The 19,531-nt window shown below is 31.4% G+C and overlaps 5 protein-coding genes and 2 non-coding genes across 12 annotated transcripts; 3 read left to right on the top strand and 4 right to left on the bottom strand.

The window, feature by feature from the left end:
- Window positions 1–414: 414 nt before the first annotated feature.
- Window positions 415–4,580, bottom strand: LOC108720941 (glutathione S-transferase theta-1). 2 transcript variants are annotated; one of them, XM_018445224.1, is made up of 6 exons: window positions 4,230–4,580; window positions 3,446–3,499; window positions 1,158–1,372; window positions 922–1,072; window positions 669–849; window positions 415–578 (listed from the first exon to the last, which is right to left on the bottom strand). In XM_018445224.1, the coding sequence occupies exons 3-6, from the start codon at window positions 1,355–1,357 to the stop codon at window positions 433–435; spliced, it is 678 nt and encodes a 225-aa protein (XP_018300726.1). In that variant the 5' UTR covers window positions 1,358–1,372; window positions 3,446–3,499; window positions 4,230–4,580; the 3' UTR covers window positions 415–432. The 2 variants fall into 2 exon arrangements, with proteins under 2 accessions (XP_018300726.1, XP_018300727.1); XM_018445225.1 differs by lacking the exon at window positions 4,230–4,580 and adding an exon at window positions 3,999–4,016.
- rogdi (rogdi atypical leucine zipper) lies at window positions 4,572–6,519 on the top strand. Its single transcript, XM_018445228.1, has 6 exons — window positions 4,572–4,625; window positions 4,868–4,939; window positions 5,092–5,226; window positions 5,331–5,609; window positions 5,690–5,899; window positions 5,976–6,519. The coding sequence occupies exons 1-6, from the start codon at window positions 4,590–4,592 to the stop codon at window positions 6,042–6,044; spliced, it is 801 nt and encodes a 266-aa protein (XP_018300730.1). The 5' UTR covers window positions 4,572–4,589; the 3' UTR covers window positions 6,045–6,519.
- A 1,675-nt stretch (window positions 6,520–8,194) lies between these two features.
- TRNAP-CGG (transfer RNA proline (anticodon CGG)) lies at window positions 8,195–8,266 on the top strand. Its single transcript has one exon. It is a non-coding gene; the product is annotated as a tRNA-Pro (tRNA).
- Window positions 8,267–8,481: 215 nt separating this feature from the next.
- Window positions 8,482–9,668, top strand: Srp19 (signal recognition particle 19). 2 transcript variants are annotated; one of them, XM_018445226.1, is made up of 3 exons: window positions 8,482–8,676; window positions 9,091–9,509; window positions 9,579–9,668. In XM_018445226.1, the coding sequence occupies exons 1-2, from the start codon at window positions 8,630–8,632 to the stop codon at window positions 9,482–9,484; spliced, it is 441 nt and encodes a 146-aa protein (XP_018300728.1). In that variant the 5' UTR covers window positions 8,482–8,629; the 3' UTR covers window positions 9,485–9,509; window positions 9,579–9,668. The 2 variants fall into 2 exon arrangements, with proteins under 2 accessions (XP_018300728.1, XP_018300729.1); XM_018445227.1 differs by having other exon boundaries at window positions 9,091–9,502; window positions 9,579–9,651.
- A 178-nt stretch (window positions 9,669–9,846) lies between these two features.
- On the bottom strand, window positions 9,847–12,896 carry LOC108720940 (uncharacterized). 3 transcript variants are annotated; one of them, XM_018445220.1, is made up of 6 exons: window positions 12,794–12,896; window positions 12,269–12,397; window positions 12,028–12,156; window positions 11,158–11,417; window positions 10,839–10,937; window positions 9,847–10,525 (listed from the first exon to the last, which is right to left on the bottom strand). In XM_018445220.1, the coding sequence occupies exons 1-6, from the start codon at window positions 12,837–12,839 to the stop codon at window positions 10,118–10,120; spliced, it is 1,071 nt and encodes a 356-aa protein (XP_018300722.1). In that variant the 5' UTR covers window positions 12,840–12,896; the 3' UTR covers window positions 9,847–10,117. The 3 variants fall into 3 exon arrangements, with proteins under 3 accessions (XP_018300722.1, XP_018300725.1, XP_018300723.1); XM_018445223.1 differs by having other exon boundaries at window positions 11,158–11,642; window positions 12,028–12,150; XM_018445221.1 differs by having other exon boundaries at window positions 12,028–12,150.
- Window positions 12,897–13,743: 847 nt separating this feature from the next.
- Window positions 13,744–13,815, bottom strand: TRNAH-GUG (transfer RNA histidin (anticodon GUG)). The gene has a single exon. It is a non-coding gene; the product is annotated as a tRNA-His (tRNA).
- A 3,619-nt stretch (window positions 13,816–17,434) lies between these two features.
- Window positions 17,435–18,721, bottom strand: LOC108720907 (uncharacterized). Of its 2 annotated transcripts, none has more exons than XM_018445175.1 (4): window positions 18,436–18,721; window positions 18,007–18,288; window positions 17,613–17,882; window positions 17,435–17,544 (listed from the first exon to the last, which is right to left on the bottom strand). In XM_018445175.1, the coding sequence occupies exons 2-4, from the start codon at window positions 18,277–18,279 to the stop codon at window positions 17,446–17,448; spliced, it is 642 nt and encodes a 213-aa protein (XP_018300677.1). In that variant the 5' UTR covers window positions 18,280–18,288; window positions 18,436–18,721; the 3' UTR covers window positions 17,435–17,445. The 2 variants fall into 2 exon arrangements, with proteins under 2 accessions (XP_018300677.1, XP_018300678.1); XM_018445176.1 differs by having other exon boundaries at window positions 18,525–18,721.
- Window positions 18,722–19,531: the final 810 nt, after the last annotated feature.

The following is a 19,531-nucleotide window of genomic DNA, read 5'->3' as shown; positions in this document are numbered from 1 at the left end:
ATAATATATTATCATTTTTATGAATATGTATTTAAAAGTCGCATATCTGTAAGAAATAACGCTTATATATATATATATATATATTTGTTCTAATATTTTTTAATTGTTATATAATCATAATCAACTTTTTTATACTTTTATAACAATTTGTAAAGAAATTGCAGCACCGCAGTTTTATTAAAATGAATAAATGGCAAATAAATTGATGGAAAACAAATGACATAAATATTAGTTTTCTCTCATAATACTTATATAAGTATATTTATTCAAGAAACGTCAAAGATATCAAAATAAAATCAACAACCATTTTTAGATATTAATATTATCTGTCGATTAGAATAGATTACACATATATGATATATAACGTATATATGTATATTCTTATTTATGGACATTATAAAAAGAATATTTATATATAATTAAAGTTTGAAATTAAAGCTTTGGGGGGGGCTGTTGTGCAGCTATTTGATTTAAGAATTTGTGAGCCTCTTGAAAGTGAGGACTTGTTTCCGTGACAACTTTCTCCATCCAGGCAGTCAGACGTGGTCTCCCTTTTTTCGGATCGTAACCGGCCATTCCTACAAGAAAAAAAAATTCCTAATTATTCAAATCTTAATCACGGTGAATATCATATTGCTTGAAATCGAAAGATTTATTATGTAGCTTACGCGGTTGTTCCAATTCACAAGCACAGAATACATCAGCCACGCTAATCGTGTTTCCTGTCAGAAACGGTTTATCTTTCAGCCATACATTTTCAATAATGTCAAGACAATTACTCATACGACTTTCTAATTCGGCTACCTTTTCCGAATTTAGCGGCTTACCCCGCATTAGCGGATTAAGATACTATTTAAAAAATATATATTTAAATATTCAGCGTATAAAAGAACACATTTTTGAGGCAAAGAAGGCATTTACTTTTACTAAAAAATACGTTGCACAATGAAGTCTTGTGTTGAGATGCTGCCACTCGAGATATTCATCAACCTTCGCTTGTTTTTTCGAATCGGACGGATACCAATGATCGTCCACTTTAAATTCTCGGCATATGTATCGCGTAATCCCTACACTAAAACAATTAAAGGCTGTTAAAAAGAATTAAATAAAAATATTCTATTTATAATTCTATATTTATTCTGTGGAAAGAATAATACCTTTCAGCAAGGTTGAAACCATTGTGCTCTATAACAGGGACTTTCTTATACGGATTAATTCGTTCAAATTCTGGAGTATATTGGTCGAGATTCTTCAGATTTATAATCTTTTTTTCGAACGGTATGTTCCACGTTTTGAGAAGTATATATATTGCTCTCGAAGGTTGCGAGAGTAAATCGTAATAGAACTTCAAAATCATGATTCAGAAAAAATTCTAAAGAATAAAAATTTAAAAAAATAAAGGAAACTTACAATTAGATAAAACATGTCTAAAGCATTGCTTTCGCATTCATTTTAATCCTCCATGTGTAATCTAAGTTTTTTTTGTCCAATCCAAATTTTTTTACTGTTCTAGACTTTAAAGAAATATGGAAAAATTCAGGATTACTTTTCAACATCTTTATTATATTACCAAATAGTTTTTAGCTTAAATGTTAAAATCTTTATTTAATAAAAATTCAAATTTAACCAAAAATGAGAAAACAATTTGAGAATAAAATTTTCCTTGCGCCAGAAAATTACAGATGGAGCAGATGGAGTCTTATGTATTCATGGAGAGAGATAGGCCTTATATTTAAGGCTTCCTTAAATTTATTTTCAGATGCTCTACAAATTATTTCATTGGCTACTGAGCATTTAAAGATAAATTGAAGGAAGCCTTAAGTACAAGATGACTATGAACATGGGGATTAATACAAGATGTACACATTTTTTTGTGCTTCGTAATTCATGAAATTTAAGAATTACATTACTTTCCTGCCATAATCATTTTGAAATAAGAGGAAATAAAATGTACATTTATTTCACTTCAACTTATTGCACCATGTATGCCAGTTCAGGTAGTGCAGAAATAAAGAACAGACCTAAGAATATCCGTATTGAATAAATTCTAAATTAGCCTCATAATATGCTATATATATAGGGTTGCAGCATTATTACAAATTTGCTTTGAAACTGATAATTGTTTATCAAATGAATTTAAGATGGCACTGCCATTTGTAGGAGATAACCAAAATAATTTATTTTTTAAATAAAGGGCAATGGTAGTATTGCATTGTTATAAATTATTGGATGTTGTAATTTTAAGGATTTATGTCTGTATTTATATTTCAGAATTTTTAAAACTTCCTTGAATTTATCTTTAGATGTTCAGCAGCCAATAAAATAATTCGTAGAGCATCTGAAGATAAATTTGAGAAAGCCTTAAATATAAAGATCGAAGAAATTACCCATACAGCACAGAAACTTCTAGTAACATTGCAGAAACATTGCAATATTGCAAATTACGCTGTAATATCGCTGCAACATTGTAAGTATTAGAAATTGTAATATATAATATTTACATATTACGACGCAAGATTTTACAAATCTTGTAGCATTATTACAGACATTAAAAATTTTGACTTTCAAGTAATGGACTGCACATATGGAAACGTACGTCAATTACATGATTTGTTATATGATTTGTAATATGATTGTTAATTATTTTCATTAATTTAAGAATTATATCTAGTGTTCGTTGAAATATTTATTGTCGCCGCTACGCGACAAGATTTTTCAAACTTTATAATCATTCTCATAATTTTTTGAAATATTTGGATTAAAAGAATTTTTTGAATATTGCAAAAAAAATGAAATAAAATGCGTAAAGCTTCTTATTATTTTCATTTCATCAGTTAAGAATATAGTATGTACAAAATAGGCGTGTCTGCATAAAGTGTAAAATATAATAATTATATATAAAATCATATATAAAATTATATATAAAATATAAAAGTATGTATAAAAGTGTATATATAAAATTATATATATAATATAAAATATATATCGATTAGTTCTTTTGTATTTTTTTTTATTTATGTCACAAATTGTATTTCAAATTATATTCAGTAACAATAAAAGAACTATTTTTAGTTATACATTGCGCTGCAACATTGTTACGACATTACAGCGCAATCTTGCTAAAAGCGGACATTTTTATGGTGCTAAGACATGACGCAACAATGTTGCAAATACATTGCGCAATCTATTTGCAATATTACAACATTGCAATGAGATATATCTACAATCATTTTGCAATCTTTCTGTGCTGTATGGGTAATAAAAAGAAAAAATCAAATGAACAGAAGATTAATTTCTACCGGCTTTGATAAGCAACAGCGAGATTCACTCAATGCTTGCGACAAATTCAATTAATATTTTTTTCTTTAACATATAGCAAATATTAAAGTTTGAGTTAATTTCTAAGCGGTGCCTCAAGCTATTTGAGCAACTACGTATAACTTACGATCAATGTGGATGCAACAGCGAAGGTGAATATTTCACGACGCAGACGATGATACTGCAACAAATAACGGAAAAATTCTTTGGTTTTGACAATTGGTCAACAATTGTGAGAATCACAAATAGATCTGTTTTTTATTGCTGCACTTTCTGAACTAATACATACAGTGCAATAAGTAGAAGTGAAACAGATATACGTTTGTTTCGCATCAACTTATTGCACCGTTTCAGAGTGCAGCAATAAAAAAACAGATCCAATGAAAAAAATCGAGCATAAAAATGGCGATATTCAAATCTTCCAATCGGTTTCGGAATTTATTATTATCAATAATACATTATCTATTATCGTCTCTAGTTATCAAAGATACCTAACGCGAATTGATAAAGTCCACGCAAGCAATGAGTTTTCATTCCATTCCAAGGATGCCGAGTCGTATTTATTACAACACAGGCAAGCGAATTGAGTGAAATGAGCTGTACGTGGGCCGATTATCGCTCGTAATTGATACCGCTCGCGATTTATACTTGCCGCTTAATTCACGCAGGAGAAAACTCACTCGCTCTATTCAGACTTAGGAATTCAGACTGGGAATGATATATGAAGCAAAGTACAGCATAGACGTTGCTCAAGACTCGAAATGGTCTTAAGTTAGTGTTTGAACCAATCAGAGCCATATTAGCATCTTAAGACATTGCTTGAGATTAAGACCGGACTATGGATTCCGGCCTTTAGATCAGTTCTTTTTCGCGCCTGAAAGGGGATTAACGATACATCGTACGATACTTACGCAATAGATACTTCAAGAGGCTCGATATACTTGATGCTACTGAGTAGAGCTACTGAATGCTCAGTTGCGAACTGGTTCTTCATACGGAAGCACTCAAAAATATCGTATATACATTCAGCACATACACGTCAAACATAGTCATACCAGTGCGTACGTGTAACACACGCTCATAAACACTCATCTACACGCATAACACTTACACATACACATAAATATTCATACACACATCATATGGCACTCATACTTCGTTCATACATACACAAAGTCTATTAATCACATATGCATGAAGTTGGGTACTCAAGGTGGTGTATGCAACAAAAAACAGGTGGAGACACAGCCGCGCGAGACGCCAGTTGAAAAATGGCGGACTGCGAGAAGGAGGAGGCACACAATCTCGTAAGCTATTTACCTTTACTTAGCGTTTATCTAATCGTCTTAGATATTTAGCCCCTAGTCATCAGATAGCGAGATTCGTGCGCCGCGTTAAATTATTTCACGCTTACTCATTTTGTCGGCTCGCTGCGAGCGTTTTTGAGGTTATAACGTTTGACATTTCCCCGAAATAGTACGCTCCGCATAGATAACGCGAACATCCTGTCCCGGTTGAATCGATAACATCCTGATAATTTCGCTTCTAGCAAATGGAGTTCGAGTGGGTGCTCCACGAAGAAGTGCACTCGTCATTGTCGCAGCTCAGGAATATATTAATGGTACGTGGATAATCGGATAAGTTATGTATAAATATTCCTGTATATGATATCTAGCACTATTTTAATTTATTCTGATTTATCAGAATGATATGTTAGTATATCAGTAGCCGACACATAGGTCATGCATATTAACCTTGCATATCTATTTTAAGGAATGTGCTCAACGCTTCCCACTGGCTCTCTTCGGTAATGATCAACACAATAAAACCGACAGATTTGTTTTTGCAGCCCCACATGATCAAGTGAAGTGTGTTGCTGTTCTGACAGGCGACAGCATTACAAATGCGGTAAAGTGTCTTTAGTGCACTATCGAGTTTGTATTTAGAATCACAGTTTTAGTAAAATTATAATTTCTAGTTTTGTTGCCTTATTGAGATAAATTTCCTTGTAGGAAGTGAATTTTAAGGTGCAGCGACAACAGAATGTCAATATGAGGACAAGTATTCAAAGTGAGCATCCATGGAAGTTGCAACAAATTCAAGATGCTGCTAATCATTTACAACAAGGCATCGCTCATATAGACAATGTAGACAGACATTATCTTTTTAAAACATCGGATGAAGTTATGCATGTGCTAGGTAATATTTTGGGCTGCCTTCAGAGGAGCAGAAGTAGCTTGATCGTCCCTAGGAAGAAGACAATTGATGATCTCATCAAAAGTCGGAATATGGTATGTAACATTTAGTTTAGCATAAATGTATTAGTTATATTTAATAGCAAGTAACACTGTAAATTTTGTTTCGTTCATAGAAATCTCTCAATCCAAACCTTCCAGAAAATTTGGCCATTAGCTTTTACATTCAAAGCTATAAACTAGTTTTAGCTGTTTATCAGTTAGAAAATGCTCATGGCAGTGTTAAGTACGAAACCCAGCAAGCAGAATGCAGCGTACCATGGCTGAAGGACGCTCTAGTATTGCTTACTATTGCCCTACAACTTTGTCAACGACTAAAAGACAAGGTTTGTCACCTGATAGTTTAATTGAAAAAATTTTAATTTATCATGATAAACTTTTTAATATGATAAACTTTTTCAGATATGTGTCTTTTCTCAATATAAAGATTTTACAGTAGGTTCTCGTGTTCCTTCTGCAATGGGCTGGTAACCTAACACCAAGATTCGTTTTCGAATAAAATTCAATATAACGTACGATGATACATGCAAGTGAGAAAGATTTGGCCTCAACTGGTAACATTTGCTCTGGCCTTTGTTTTTACATATGTTAATTGTTGTCCTTTCATCGTATTTCTCATTGCACTAGAGTGTTGTTCTAAACGTTTTTAAACGTGATTATAGTGTGCGCCTAGTATAGTAATGTATGATATATTATAAGCTATTAAGATATCCGATCAAAGATTCACATGGAGATGTGAATCACTGATGGATAATAACAAATCACTATATTATTAGGCCAGAAATGGAAGACTTTAAGAGCATTTTGCCAATTACTGGTGTGCCTACCACCATGTTAATATACTGTGTTCTTCCCATTTCTGTTTTTCATAACCGTGTAAATTTAACTTTGGCATATGACAGCTAAAATTTGTCACTTTACCTACGAATTGATAGAAAAGTATTTAATACATCTACTGTGATTCTAGAAATTTACGCTGTAATCCTCTCCTTACTGGATTAGAACATATTTTTGTATTAATTAATTTTTTATTTTCTTCATTATATTCCTTGTTATAGATGTTTACGTGCATATTTACACATTGTGCATAACCACTATGTAGCATAGTTGTCAACTTAATTTTATGAAACTATTGAGTTATTTAGAAAATAATCGTCTTTTTGTACTCAAGTTTTACATTCGTTTTAATTCACAAATTTGATGAAATCAATTGAATCAAATTTCTGTCAATGTCAGTAATTTACTAATACCAGTATGATAAATTACGGGAGCATGAATATTAAAATGAAAATGAAAATTTAAAGTTTAAAAAGGACGACTTTTAACTTGCCGGACAACCTAATATTTGTCCAATTACATCATTTCTTGATCTAAATTTAAAAAAAGTCAATGCAATAACTTGGTATCTTTGTGCTATTAAGGCGTACTAACTTAATGATGACTACTGTGTGTATAGTTATGGAAAATGCCATTTTATTTATCAAGTATTATTTAAAGATAATAAGTAGACAAATACCATGTGCCTCATGATTACGAATTTGGATAAAATAAACCAATACTTTACATGATGGTACAATTTTTGTAATCGGTATTTTGATTACTAAAATAGTTAGCGAGGAGATACAAATATATATATAAAATATATTCATATTTGAAAAAGAGAATATTGCCAAAGAGAATGTTGCTCTAGGTTATTATGAAAGGATTAAGGTTTATAATTAACAGAACTGCTTAAATATAATAAGTAGTTAGTAATTCTTTTAGTAAATTAAAAATGTGTAGGAACAAATAAATCTCCATATGCATTTTTTGACGGTTTAACGAAGTTGTTTGAAATTATGCGTCTCAAAGAATTGAGGATGTATACTTAACAATTACAGTTCGAGATTTATCCCAAAAGTTTTGCATGTCATTGATTGAAAGAACAAAATTAAATTGTCACTCTAGTTATACTTCAAGAAATGCTAATGAAAAGAAAAATCTTGCCCAGATTATTATCATATAGTATTTCCACATAATTTATACATATACGTTTGTAAATTAAGATATAATGTTTATTATTTCAATTATTTATATGCTTATTTTAATTCATATTTTGTAATCTAGTTCAAGACATCGGAAAATTGTAATTTATATATTAAATTTTATACGTTAAATTTGTAGACAAGATATATTGTTTATTGTTATATATACTGTATGTTATAAATACGATCCAAACACACACATATATACATTTCAGATTTGTCTTAAAAGTTTATTAGGTATACTGTACTTATGTAATTTGTGTGTTTAATTTATTTACGACAATTAATAAATGTATGAATGAAATTGTTATCAACTTTTACATGTCTCTATCATAAACCCAATATTTTGTTAAATTTATATTGGCTGTAATCTTGTTTCTGCCAAGTTTCAATATTTATTAGATTAAATATAAGTTTTTTGAGCAGCGTGTTTTAATTTCCTACTTTTTTCACATTCGTATGTAACATACTGATGAAATATTATTAATTATCTACAGCTTGATGAAATACTGTCAATGTACACAGAACGATAAATTATTCATATTGCATCGACATATAGAACCAGTTCAGGGCACTTTGTGAAAGCAACGCTCATATGGCTCGTTGGTCTAGGGGTATGATTCTCGCTTCGGGTGCGAGAGGTCCCGGGTTCAAATCCCGGACGAGCCCGTGATTTATATTTTTTGCTTTGTTAACGATATATCTTACTTTTTCGTTTAAACACTGATGATACTTTTGCGATGATACACGTATACAAAACTCTTGTATAAATAAAAATATTTCACCTTTGTTTAGCTGCACTTTAAGTGCGTAAGTTAATTGCTTGTAGTTTATATTTCCTGGTTTTTTTTTTTTCAGAACTTTTAGTTTTGCTTTATCGAGCGATGATCATCTAGATGCTGTACTCTGTACAGAAAAATTACAAATTGTATTTCAAGTCGTATTTATTTAGTGAAGACAAATCCGGAAATTTGGAAAGAGCGTTCAATACATGGTACAACTGGAAGTCGTGGGAAGTCGTATAGTAACAACATGTCGCTTGTTTGGAATCCTTCGAAGAAACATAATGAACGGGAGAGGTAAAGATAACAGTGAAACAATAGTAGAGAAATAGCTTTCATATTAATGTATTCCTATCAAATATTAAGCAAAATAATGTTTCTTTAGCTCCGTAAAAATGCATTACGATCAATTACGATCTATGTGTTATCTAACCTATAAAAGTTTATTGAATACATAGTCTAGATTAATAAAAGCACTTCAGTTCCTTTTATTCGTTGGTTTTTCAAAACAAATTTGAATAAATCTATGATATCTAATGTCAAAATTGAATTTATAAGTTAAACGTATAGGTCAAAGAACCTACAAGTTTTATTTTGGAAAATACTTAAAATAAGCTTTATTTTTAAAGCAAATGTTTAACATATTTTATTTAAGCCTTTACAATTATAAGTTTAAATTCGTCATTATTTGACAAGTTGTTTTTTTTACAGATGGGTATGCATTTATCCAATATATTTAAACAACAAGAGAAGCTTGGCAGATGGACGAAAGCTAGCCAAGGATAAGTGTGTGGAGAATCCAACACATCAGGAAATACGGGATGTCTTGTTGGCTGCGGGTCTCAATGTAGGCGTCGAGAATAAGCTACATCCGAAAGAACGTAGTAAGGAACCTCTATTCCGTGGTCGTATTCGGGTGCAGCTGAAAAACGATGATGGGACGCCGGTAAAATCCGAGTTTCCCACTAGAGATTCTCTGCTGGCGTACGTCGGTACCTCAATTTCAAAGCTGAAGACTCGCCAGGGTAAGCAGAGTTCTAGCGAGCAAGCATCGCAGCCATCTACGTCGACTTCAAAGAAAGGGAAAGGCAAAGGAAGGAGATAAAGAAGAGGAGATGGAACTGTTAAGAGTGAATTTTTATTTATATTTATATATTTTATATTATACAAAACGTTTATATATATGTGCTCATTTTTAGATTCTATGCTTTATCACATCATATATAAGACAAAAATTAAAATAATGCTGTAAACGAAGTATGGATTTTCGAAATGGTTTCCACAAACAATTACTTCGTGAACTCTATTATAAACTTCTTTATTCATAATCTCCAAAAAATTTTTTGATTATACTTTTTTAAAACTAACAGACATATACACGATGAGAATTGCAGGATCAACCTAAAATTATGTCATGTTTAATTATTGTTTAGATTACTACAATACTTTTTATTTTTTATATCTCTAGTTCAAAATTTGAATAAGGCTAGTCTTTCACTGAATTCTATTAGGATTTTTAAATTTGAGTTGAAACTCAAAGCAGCATAAGAGCAACATATTACATGTAGGTATATGTAGGTAACAGTTGGTTTAGAATAGAATGATTGAAATAAGTTAATGAATAAATTAATGTTAAAAATTTATTTGTTTGCTGTAGTATAAATACAATATGACAATAATAAGAAATTTAAATTTATATTTTGAATAGATTAGATATATACAATGCATTTAATTTATCCTATTTATGATTTATCGTTTCTGTGTTTTCCTCGGTTTTCTTCTCTTCGTTAGGAATGTTGTTTTTAGTTGGATCGTCAGATTTTTCTATTCCATCCGAATATTTAGTTTTGTCAGCAGATAAAACTTCATTTTTCTGTTCAGTATTTACGTTATTTTTGCAAAAAGATTGTGGATTAGACGCAGAAGTCCATGGAGTTTGCGAATATTGCGACATAGGTTGAAGAAGATATCTATTAGGTATGGAATGGAATATGTTCAGCAAAGGATTATAATAAGAATTGTACAGATATGGGTAATTTTGGTATTGCATTGATTGATACGGGAATGCTCCTGGGTCTATGGGGTATGCTCCTGGGTTCTGTAATGGCTCATTTGATCCAAGAACCTTTTGTTCAGCTGGTTTATCCTGGAAGAAACAGATTTTTTATTTATAATTTTCTCTTATTACAAAAGTTAGTTTAATGCTTAGTCAACTATGTATAATTGCATTCAACGATTTCAGCAATCAAACTATTATTTTTGTATCACTGTATCACATAGAATGTCATAATTTGTATCACAACTCTTGTTAATATAGAGAATATTGCAATTTCTTTTTAATTTTAACGACACAATTTCTCATTACTTTATTACTTACTAAGAAAAACTTACAAATTTATGCAAGAATTTGCCATTAAATAAAATTTACGAATTAAATATCATATTATTACAAAACTTACTGCATTATTTCTGGCAGTAAGAAAGTTGGAAGTATTGGAACCATCATTATTTTCACATTGACCAACAGTCTGATCTGTATCTGATTTGTCCTGTGGGAACTAATAGAAAAAGATTTAATTGTAGTATCGATATTTTTTTGTTTTAATTTTTGCTATCATATGTTATCTATTAAGAGCATCGAATTAATTTTTTAGACTTCTACTTTATCTGAAAGGTGAGACATGTGGACGTTTATATAAAACGTTTATTCAGATTAAATAAAACATAATCATGAAGCTTTTCATTATACTGTAAATTATGTAATTAAACGCTACTTACATTAGTACTTCTGATGATACCACGATGGTGCAGAGGATAATGATGGTATAGACGAGGGTGCAGCATATGGTGCAAAATGTGTGCGGGAAATGTGACCGCTCTAAATAAAGCGTGTGGCAATCCATGTGGATGAGAAATTGTGCTCAACGGAACCGTTGTTGGATCGTACACTCCGGTTGGTGGATAGATAAAGGGTGGTTTCATCGCCCCTATGGTCGAAAGATCTCCCTGCATAGTCGGACTCACGTACGGTGCGTATTCTGATACCATATACAATGGAGAGTCGTATGTATTCCAAGAAACGGGACTGGGTAATGATACACCATGAAATCCGCCTTCGGGGTTACTTTTGTCAACTACGCCCGAAAACGAATTTGTCGCAGAATCGGTGCTATTGCGAGTCGCATTGTATACCCTGATAAAATGAGAGTGACCAGCTTCTGGTCCTCCATTGATAAAATACTGTGCCACTTTCTCGGCATCTCCTACAAGGCAATTCGATAATTTTTATTTTAGGTACCTCGGCATTAGACGCCTAAAAGATACCTTAGTTCACACGGCGTTTAGGTGTTTTAAAAATGTCCTTTGGAGTTTCAGAATCCTCAGATTTTTTTATGCTAATTAGTCCTTTATGAATAAAGTTACCTTTATGCCAATAATTAACTGTTAAACTGTGTGAAACTATTTTTGCAGGAAAAGTTTTTGAATGTTTCATGACTATAGAGTTTTTGAAGAGAAATACGAAATGAGGCACTTTTTTTGAAGGAATGTCTATTTGAAGGTATTTTTGAAACATTTAAGTTTATAGAAAGTTAAAATGTGTTTTATATAATTTTTTTATATAATGTGTAACATATAATTTTACTTTACCTGGTCTGAGACGACGCTTGTATTTTAAAATAGAACGTATTTTTCGCTCCTCTTCTGTCAGATCATCAGAAAGCATATTCAGTTCGACAGCTTGAATTTCTCTTTGTATATGCTGTATGCATTCTGTTCCTGTACAGCATTGTTGAGTTAAAATGTGAAATATGCGATATTACTTTTTAGACGACTGTTTTAACAATTTATTATTACATACGAAGATAAATTTGTAAATGTATGATAATACCTTTGTTACTGTCGTCAACAAAATTGCATTCACAGTGACCGTTTGCAAATACTGCGGTAGCGTTACATTTTATGCATATAAAATTGCAAGTTTCGGCATCGTTTGCGTTTAATAAAATGCCATGAATTGCTGCAAGCATGCGTTTCTGATTATCATGAATGTTTATTATTACTAGTGATACATAAATTATCAATAACGACAGATGTGTCCGCAAATCTATTAGAATACGTAACATTAAGCTAGAGAATTTAAATTACACACTGCAAATTTGAAATTACTTCCAACAATATGTTTTTTCTTTCGTTCTGAGATCTTTGATATAAAAAAGTTCTTTGGACTGCATATAAAGTAATAAAATTTCACGTTTATCTATCTAAATAATTAATTTTATGTAAAACAATCTATGTTTTGCTCACGTTACCAATTTTTTGCATTATCAAAAGAATTATCAGTATATCTATGTTAAAATTAATTATTATTAAAATGTAATTGAATAATATTAATTGAAAAAGCCTTTATACGAACCAGCACAGCATAAAATATGAATAAGTAACAAAAATCGGATGATCATATTGACCGATGAATAACGTCCAATTAAAAATTCTAAGTCGGATGCAAGTCGTACGCGATCTCGCACTACACTGCTATAATAGCAATTGTACTTTGATTTATAATAGTTTACGTTTGCACAATTCACGAGTGTGTGGTGATTATTCCTCAAATTGCTTTTCTGACATCTTTAATAATGCAATTTCGCATTTTAATTTATCGGGTTTAATTTATCGTTATCCAGTTGCATAACGTCACACCAGCGAATGTATCAAATGTCACAATCTTTTAGTATTTTCGGCAAAGGTATTCGGAGAACGATTGCGATAATGTATTCAATTTTGCTGCACGTCAAAGTTTTCATTGTTATTTTATAAATATTATTCTTATTACGTGGAACAAAACTATACAATATGCATACGAGACAATTCGTAGAATTTTGTACAAATTATAATAATTATGAATTTTCTGTTACTTAGAAAAATTTATATAAATAATTACAAAATGTTTTTAGAGCAATTTTTTCACAAACAATTTCACACAATTTTACGTAGTTAATAATTTATTTAAAAAGACGAAAGAAAAAATTTTATTGTGACGATGCTTTTAAATTATTTTTACTTTAATATTTCATGTAAATTACAAGGAATAGATAACTATACAATATATAAACAATCGATAATCCATAGAATTTTTGCGCAAATTGATAATTAGGACTTAGAAGGTTTACATAATTAATTATAATTTTTAGCGACAGTAAATCACTAGTGATATTAAATTCGTACAATTTTGTGTAGTTAATAATTTATTTAAAAAGGTGAAGAAAAAAATTTTCGTTATAACGGTGCTTTTAAATTATTTTTTAATTAATATTTAATATAAAATAAAGAAAAAAAAACCTCCACCGTGACAATGCTCTCACGCATTGCCGTGACCAGGATTCGAACCTGGGTTACTACGGCCACAACGTAGGGTCCTAACCACTAGACGATCACGGCTATTGAAGGTCGTGTAAACGAATTGCGTTTTTAACATTAAAAGAATCGTGACATACTTATATATCCATTTAGTATGAGATATATAAGTATGTCACGATTACTGTGTCTCTTGACATTTGCAAATACGCTTTACGTAATTGTAAAACAAATTACATTAACCTCTTTCACGGATAGTCTGGTGACACAGGTAATAAGGTCAGATCGTTGAAACCGCACATGTAATGGAATTTATTGGAAATTTTATTTGAAATTCTATTGGACATTTTATTAGAAAATTTATCGGAAATCATTGTTCGTGTAACTGCTTTTCCCATGCATATTATAATTACGTAGCGAAATGGGACATCACACGATATTTTATCACGATATCCCTGGAATACTGATTCGATTGGTATTTTATCGAGAGAATTTTGTTTCACATCCCATAAATTTTTTTTCAAATAACATTGGCATTTTCTCTCTCTTTCGTATAAGAGATTGTCGCGAATCCTGCATTCTTGATTTTGAAAGATACAAACTATTTTAGATTTTATAATCTAACTGCATTAGTAGACAAATTTGCAACTTTGATACATACTTTTTTTTATTCTTTATCAGTTTTTGACTTTGAACTTATGCGATTTGAATTCTCAAAATTATGTAAAAGTAAATTAAAAATTTATGATTGTAAAATTAAAAAAACTTTTGCAATTATAACGTTTAAACTTTTAATTAATATCAATTTTTATAATATTTTGTCAATTTTTTAAAAAATTTACTATTAAAATAATTTTTTCAACATTTATCGACGATTGGTAAACTTGCTAGTAATTTTATTGAGTATTGATAATCATTGCCATTATTATGTAATTATCGATATAAAAAAAATTTTCTAATAATCGTTGATATTTTACAAACAGTAAGTTGAAAATTATAAAAATTTAAACTCTTAAAAAAGTTACATAGTGTTAAAAAAAATATAAACAAGTTAAGAAAACGGAAAAATTTTCAATTAAAACTTTTTAGCATTTCAATTTGATGGTGCAGTGAAATATGCTTTATTGCATAAATTTTTATATGAGTACTAACAATAATGAATACACACTTTCATGAATATTTAAATTATTCTCATCTCGAGTACTTGTAATTAATACAACTTTACATTTATGTCATTAAATGAATATTAAATACATACTCCAATCTCGCTCAGACTTGTAACGATCTGATTAGATAGTTGATATTTTTAGAAGAGTCTCTTACTAATCTTTTACACATATTTTTACGTAATTGATGTTCCATGGCAAACATAATAGCTCCGTGATTTTTAAATTATAGATAACTTTAACCTACTAACAGCTAAAATATCTCTTTCTCATTCTCTAAACATTGGATCATTTGGACTCTGTTATTGAAATTCAATTTAATGTGATTTTTTATTCTATTTTATTTTGTAATTATTGTCACTTTTATTTTATATATACATATATATATATAAAGCATTTGATATACAAATCTAGTTATCAGTGTAAATTATATTACATAAATTATATTACAGCTTTCAAACAGGGTCAGAATTGCATAGTGCATCAAGGCATATATAATTTGAACGCCGTGAGTTCTGTTGCTCTAATACGAGCTATATATATGGACAGTATAAAATTTTGAAAATCTCGTTAAAATAAATTGGTTTCATCCATATTCGACTAAAAGTCTGAAAATTTCATTGACTGTACGCATAATTTGAGCGCACTACAAATAGTACAAATTTCATTACTCTAATATAATATGCTGTGTTAAGAGCATCAAATCTTAGAAAATCTTATTAGATCAGATATAAATTCCGTTAATTGATATGATTTTGAATCTTTCGATAATATCTAATTAAGTGCTATTTTTGATTTAAACGGGAATAATTTTCCACAGACCCAAAAGTGATTCAACTATTTTGGCATTAATTAACTTTGTCAACGCCAGAAAGCATTAATTAATTTTGTCAAGCCAGCCTAGTCAGAAATGTATTGTTGATTCAAGGTTGATTCAATGTCGATTCAATATGGTTGATAGCTGGTTGAGTCGATAAAGAAGTTGATATTCCTGCAATACCGACATAATTGATTTGAATCATTAAAAAACGTTGCTGTTGTACGATATTCATAGTCGATTCTTATATTTAAAATTATTTTAAGTACAGTCTTAAGATGTCACGAATCAATCACAGGATCGTATTAGCATTTTAAGACATTACTTAAGACGGTTTTAAAATAAGAACTATTATGAATACTGTCCATTAATTCAACGTCAAATTAACTATTTGGGGCTGTTTTTATTGCAAAATTTGATCAATTGGCTTAGATTTTTATCTTAAAAAAATAATATAATGTATATTATATAAATATTGTACAAATTTATGGACATTTAGAGGAAATCGTACGTATAAAGCCTTACAATTAAATTGTGTCCACGATGCTTACAAAAATCGCTCGAAGTGATACGTTCCTGGATCGTATGGCATCACAGAGCTACGAACTACTTGCTCACTCATGCTCTCCTGATCACGGGAGCCTCCAAGAGAGCCTATCCCAACCAAGTCGATACAGAATCCGGGCTCTTATATTCATACCTCTCTCTCCCGTTGCCGCACGTCATCTGGAGCGTGGCATTCTAGAATCGCGATTGGAGAGACTCAAGGATACGCATTGCAAAGGATCTATATAGCGAGTCCCGAAGGAATCGTTAAAGTTACTAGCGTCATTCTATGACGGCGAATCCGAATCCATCGATTGTATCCTGAGAGAATTCGAATCTGTGACGCAACCCGGAAAGCAGAGAGAAATTTTTAGATTATACAGAGTGTCTTGAAACCAGAAGCTCTTGTTAATTTTTCTAGACTTTTTTTTCAATACATCGTGACTATTATTTAGTGTATCATTTTTAATATTATAATATATATTTATATAACTAAGCTCCCCCTAATAATTTTCTATTAAATTCGCATAAAATTTATTGACTCAATTTTATGACTCTCATTTATCTAAAGCTTAGAAATCCTTATTTAAATAATTATTTGTTAATATAAAAATTGAATTATTATTTATAAAATAAAAACTATTATTATTTATAAATTATATTATATATAATTATTCGAAGGCTATACGTTTTTGCTGAGAATAAATTGACTCCAAATTAATTAGAGCTTAGTGAAAAAGGCATCCGGTAATATCTGAACACTCTGTACAATCCAGATTCTTCTCTTTCGTTCTAGACGTTCATCAGGCAAAGATGGTCTTTCGAGTTTTTCCTTTTCTTCTCTTTTTCCATCATTCACACTATCAATTACGATGGGAAAGTTATCCAGGAATTCCTTATTCTCTTTCTCATTCGAGACATGAGCAACCGGTTGTATACAGAACAGGAAATCAATCAAAAGCATTCAAGAATACATTTATCTATATTTATTATTACTTGATTAATGTTATAATACGTGACTATACTTCCCTTTTCTCACGTAATGGTTTCGAGTAAAATTGAATGTTACAAATCAAAACAATATTTCAAAAAGAAAATTTGTTATATTTTTAAATAAATTTTTAATAAACGTATTATCGATCATGTATACTAAGTTGACAAATATTTTCATCCACGCCATTTTATTTATATTCCTTCTTTTGCTGCATTTTTTTCAAAATCTTTAAGCAATTTATCGATCCGTTTCACGCACTCGGCAGAGTTTTTGTGATCAATATCGTAAACCTGAGCAAGCGCAATTAAATTGTCAGAATATAAGCTGCAGTTTTATGAACGTATAAGAGAAACTTTACTTTTTTCGTAAAATCGCTTTTTAGTCTTTTATCTTGGAATATCATTTTCTCGCCGGTTCTTAAATTGTCAAAAACATTTAATCGCAACGGTCCAAATTTCTTTCGAAATTTTGGAGTGTTGCCCGCACATTCCGCCTCCAGATTTTGTATTTCAGCGTGAATTTTTCGTTCATCTGAACCCAATTGATCCACTTTCTTGTTGAACTTCTTAATGTCATTGTATGCATTCTGATAATCCTTCCTCATTTTCGCTCGTATTTCTTCAATAAGCTAAAAATTACACGGGAAACGATTTAACTTCACGATACGCCCAATAAATTCTTTTACTTTGCGAGAAAGATTTTAACGCTAATTGACGTATACGTTTTATAAAGAGATAAAATGCATTAATCACCCTTTCTATTCCAGTGTTAACTACATTTTTTAACTGAGCTGACGCGTTTGGAAACTTATTAAATGTCTCGTCGACCCGCGTCCGATTAGTTTTAATCCACGTGTCGATCTTGGCGTCAACTTTGTCGTCATCATAATCCATCAAGAACGTATCTTCGTTCCTAACGTTATCTTGCACTCTCGCCAACACTTCGGAACTCCAATGTAAAACACGATCTTTCTCTTCCAGGAGACCTTCCCACGTTTCAGGCATTCTGCCCATAGTTTGTCCCATTTTGTTAAGCTAATAGTAGAAAATAGAAACGGCGAAATATGCTCGCATATTTTAACATGAGACAGTATATTTTTAATTTAAAATATAAATAAAATAGTTCAAAATATAAATTTTAAGTATAATATATACAAAAATTAGATTGCCATATCTCGTTATCTAATTCGTGATTTTTCACAAAAAACTCTAAAAGAATCGAGCCATTTCCGTTTTAAGCACTGGAATTTTTGTCATATCCGTCACATTACCTTTTATTTTTGATGCTCGAAAATTTTAAATAAATCTTTTAATGAATTTTTATTATTAAATTTTCTGTGAAGAATTTTCGTAACCGAAATAATATTTGGTTCGTATGACGAGGAATTTACAAGGATCTTTATACTGTTAACTGAAAATTTTGACAGCTAGAAATGTTAGCGATTGCAATTTGATTAGAAAAACCTATTTGACGTTTTCCCCGCTCCGCTGCACCAAATATCGTGCTCTTTTGTCCGTCGTGTGTTTTTGTATATACATACAGCGAAATTTAAATGTCGACAAACCTGAAATACATCATTTACAGCGATATTTACTTAAATATAAATATTAAAAAAATACATTTTTCTCAATTAATATTTTCTACAGGTAATATCTACCAAATGTTATCCAGCACGATGTGTGAAATAAGGGAATTTATATTTCTTCTTAATTATACATTTACAAGAATCACGTCGTTACCATTTCGAACGCATTACGTTTCGAATAAAGTTCAAGCGTTTCTCTTTTTCCTTCTTTATTGAGTAATCATCTCGGTTCGTTATTGCAACGGTTCGTTTTGTCGCTACGTCTCGTACGATGGCGCCGCGCGGCGGCGGCACCGCGACGCTCGCGAGGCGCTATTGATAAATTCTCTTCCGCATACGGAAAATACCGCGTTGTCGCGGCCGCGTGGAATGAAATTACGCGGAAAACGAGCCGTTCGCGTCTTTCACAGCCGGATGAATGCGCGTCGCGGGAGCTCGTTTGTTCGCGAGAACGAGGAGCCGCGCGCGGTTGTAACGCGCGAATAGCGAGGTGTCGGCGCTTCGCATCGAGCGCCATTTTGCCCCGTTGTTCGCGGCCGACTTCTCACCGCGCGTGGAAAAAGGAACTGGGACGGATGTCCGCCTGTCGGCAGAGCCCGCGGGATTGAATCGCGGCACCCGAGGCCCACTCCGCCTCGTCAAGGTGTCAATTCAAAGCGGCGTAATCTCCGCTCGGCGCGGCCAATAATCGG

This window comes from Mycetomoellerius zeteki, unplaced genomic scaffold (assembly GCF_001594055.1).
Source record: "Mycetomoellerius zeteki isolate Tzet28-1 unplaced genomic scaffold, Tzet1.0 scaffold156, whole genome shotgun sequence".
NCBI lineage: Eukaryota > Metazoa > Arthropoda > Insecta > Hymenoptera > Formicidae > Mycetomoellerius > Mycetomoellerius zeteki.
Note: the sequence above shows the minus strand (reverse complement) of the source record. Positions and strands in the feature narration are given on the sequence as shown.